Consider the following 3349-nt stretch of genomic DNA (forward strand, 5'->3'; position numbering starts at 1 on the left):
TCGTTATTTAATTTGCACATGTAAAATTTCTTCTGTTTATTAACAAAAACTATTAAATGAATCCAGGGTTGCATCTTTTCATGCCTTACCAAGCCAACTGACAGCAGTAAAATAGTCCTTTCTATAACTGCTTACAGTTTCTGGTTCATGATGTGCTCATAAGTCCATCTGTAATAAACTGCATAATATCAGGATTGCTTCTCACTGTAGGAATGAAATTTACAAGGTTTCTTTAAATAAAGGTGAAGAGCCAGCTTTGTCATCATACTTGTGAAATGACAGATTTTAGGTCCACAATGAAGCACAGGAAGTGGAAACGGTTGATCAGGTGACTTATTGTGTACTGCCTGCAGTTATAATGTCCTACAGACTGCAGCAGGTGGTGCAGTAGTAAGAGCTGTTAGCCCTAAGGTCAGAGTCAAACCCCACCTACTGCTGTGATACCCTTGATCAAGGTACTTACCTGAAAAGCTACAGTAGATTACCCAGCTCTCTAAATGGACAGATCAGTGCACATAGCTTAATATTAAGACATTTGAGAAAATTATCTGCCAACTTCAGCAACAAAAAATGGCAAAAGAATGTGATGCAATTTATATAGCAAAATTTGCAAGGAAGATTGTCAGCTGAAACATACATCTATCAGATGCTTTTCTCCAAAGCGACTTCCAATGAACTCTTTGTAATGTTATCAGCTCACACACCTTATTCACCAAGGTGACTTACACTGCTAGATACACTACTTACAATGGTTCACTCATCCATACATCACTGAAACGCACTCTCTGTCATACATACTAGATTGAAAAAAAAAAAAAATACACACACACACACACACACACATACACACACACACACACCACAAAAACTGCAGGCATTTCAGTTATTTCTCTAACAGTACATACAGTTTCTAGGCTTGACACTAGATTTAACACTTGAACTGCAGAAATTTCATGCTAAAAGCAAAAGAAAGAGACAAGAAATCCTGGTTGTACTTTTTACTACACTGTGCAGGAATAGTGAAGTCAGACCCTTTGTTTTGTGTCTTTTTTAAATATTTAAATCTAGTTCCTCCAAACATGTGCATACCCTGTCTGGCAATAAGATACACTACACAGTAGTGGACAAAAGACAGTATGATAATGATGCATAGGAAGGTTACCAAGGGCAGCTATGAACAGAGCCCTGATCATACAAAGTGGAGTTACAGCAATGCAGTCAGTCAATGTCTCCAAAGGGAAGGAATGACCACAGTCTCAGTACAACATCAGCCTCAGGATCTATAGCAGCTTAAAATTCAGGTTCCTTGGGGTTAAAGCAACAAGAAACAGTCCACACTAGGACAAAGAATCATTCACCAGTTCAGCATGAAACTGATATCTTAAGTGCTACTGCTCCCCTGGAGCTCAAAATGAGCTGCGCTCAGGGATGTGGCTGGAGGAGCTGCAGTTAAAGCAGTGATTTCTAGCTTGGCAGCAATAGCATCAAGTCCAGACTTATTCTTGGTTTTGTAACCAGTGTGTGTGGGGCGGGGGTCATCCCCAGTGCACATCACTCAGTTCGTCTTCTTCCAAAGACAGCAGACATGCTTCTTACGATGTTCTTGATTCCAGCTGTGCCCTTTCTAAGAGCACGTGCCTCACGGATGAGCTCCAAGAGTTCATGGAACACAAGCAAGACGCCATGATGAGCCTCCGCAGCAGAGATCTCGAAGAAGCCGCAGTCGGCAGACAGGGCCAGGAGTCGGCCTTCTTCGCTAGAAACGGTGCGCCGGTGCTGCAGATCCCGTTTGTTGCCCACTATGATGACCGGAGCAGTTCCTGACGGCTTCTTGCACCGCCGGATGTGCTGCACCTGCTGGCGCACCACGTTGAAGCTGGAGCGGTCACAGATGCTGTAGACCAGAATGAAGCCATCAGCCCAGTGCAGCTGCTTTTCATTGACCTCTCCTGCAGCCAAAGCATTCTGAGGGATAAGAATATTCTTATTAATAATACACACAGTTCACAGATTGATTCCAAACTTTAAATGGAGAAAACTGGTAAAAAAAAGAAAGTTAAGGGGTAAAAAAAAAAAAAAGATTTTTCCACTGACTTAACACAAATTACACTCTAGACATCATTATCATATTGGTGTAAATTTAGAAAATTTACATTTATTAATTCATTAAAGCTGGGGCCTCAATTGAAACTTCAGGGCTTAGCCACAATGCCACCTACTTGTGGATACAAGGAGTCCCAAATGTTGAAACAGACCTCCCGTCCATCAATTCGGTCACTGTGACAATATATGGAGTCTGAGGATTAGATAAATTTAAAAAAAGAGAGACGGGAACACAAGTGAGCGCCGGACCCATGCATGACGATGTGAACGGTCGCAATATTTACGGTCTCCGCCACCAATGACTTCTTACCTATATGTCCGTACTCGCCGATAAACCGTCGGGTGATGAAACGCACTGTCAGCGCTGCACGAACACGCGACAAAAGAATGTGGTTTAGAAAACATAAAATTTATTACAAGAAAACAAAGATCTTGCATTAGCACTTATTTAAGTAATACAACACGTTGCTTACCGGACTTGCCGACTTTTTCCGCTCCAAGAAGCAGAATATTTGCGTCCATTTTCTGCTGGTTCGTGTCCATTGTGATTGCTCTGGCGCGGTGGTGAGATCCCGGATTAACGTGAACAACCATTTGTAGGAACTGGTAAAGACCCCCCACCTCCGCGCACTATTCACCCTGTCGCAGCAGTGTAAAGCAGTCCGTACACTGCCCCGAGAATATAATTTAGGGTAGGGCGGGCTTTCAAGTGTGATGTACAGTCGGGCCAGCCAATGAGAATAAGGAGCGGCGGTTTGGGGCGGGGCTTAGTTCAGTAGTCAGACGAGTGAGTTGCTCTGGGAGTGCAAGCGCAGCTTGTGAACTTTGTAATAACCTTATGTAATAAAGAAAAAAATGTTGTAATAACAAAAATACATTTTAGAACATGGAAGTACGCTAAACTGATCGCTGTAATATAGCAGCAACGACAGAGCATTTTAAGTTTATTACTCAATTGCATTCTGGGAAATACTGGTCATGTCATACAACAAACTTTTTCTACCACGAAAATTACTTGCATGTGATGATGTGAAAATAAATGGGTTGTAGTTAAGTCTTATTTTTAAAATCCAGGACGATTTATGCCACAAACTAATCTCTTAAAAGAGCAAATTATGTTGTATCTTGTATTTACATATGTATATATTTTATAGCATATGGAATATAAAAAATAACCCTTGATACCAGATCGGAAAATGTATTCGGACCTGTTCAGAATTAAACAGGAAAGGAGTCATTTAGAGGA

General features: G+C 41.4%; 1 protein-coding gene across 1 annotated transcript; it reads right to left on the reverse strand.

The window, feature by feature from the left end:
- Window positions 1-990: 990 nt before the first annotated feature.
- LOC108942500 (ras-related and estrogen-regulated growth inhibitor-like protein) lies at window positions 991-2934 on the reverse strand. The gene is made up of 4 exons (XM_018765898.2): window positions 2577-2934; window positions 2414-2467; window positions 2220-2296; window positions 991-1965 (listed from the first exon to the last, which is right to left on the reverse strand). Exons 1-4 carry the CDS (start codon window positions 2695-2697, stop codon window positions 1552-1554), a joined length of 666 nt encoding a protein of 221 aa, XP_018621414.1. The 5' UTR covers window positions 2698-2934; the 3' UTR covers window positions 991-1551.
- Window positions 2935-3349: the final 415 nt, after the last annotated feature.

Source organism: Scleropages formosus, chromosome 23 (assembly GCF_900964775.1).
Source record: "Scleropages formosus chromosome 23, fSclFor1.1, whole genome shotgun sequence".
Classification (NCBI taxonomy): domain Eukaryota; kingdom Metazoa; phylum Chordata; class Actinopteri; order Osteoglossiformes; family Osteoglossidae; genus Scleropages; species Scleropages formosus.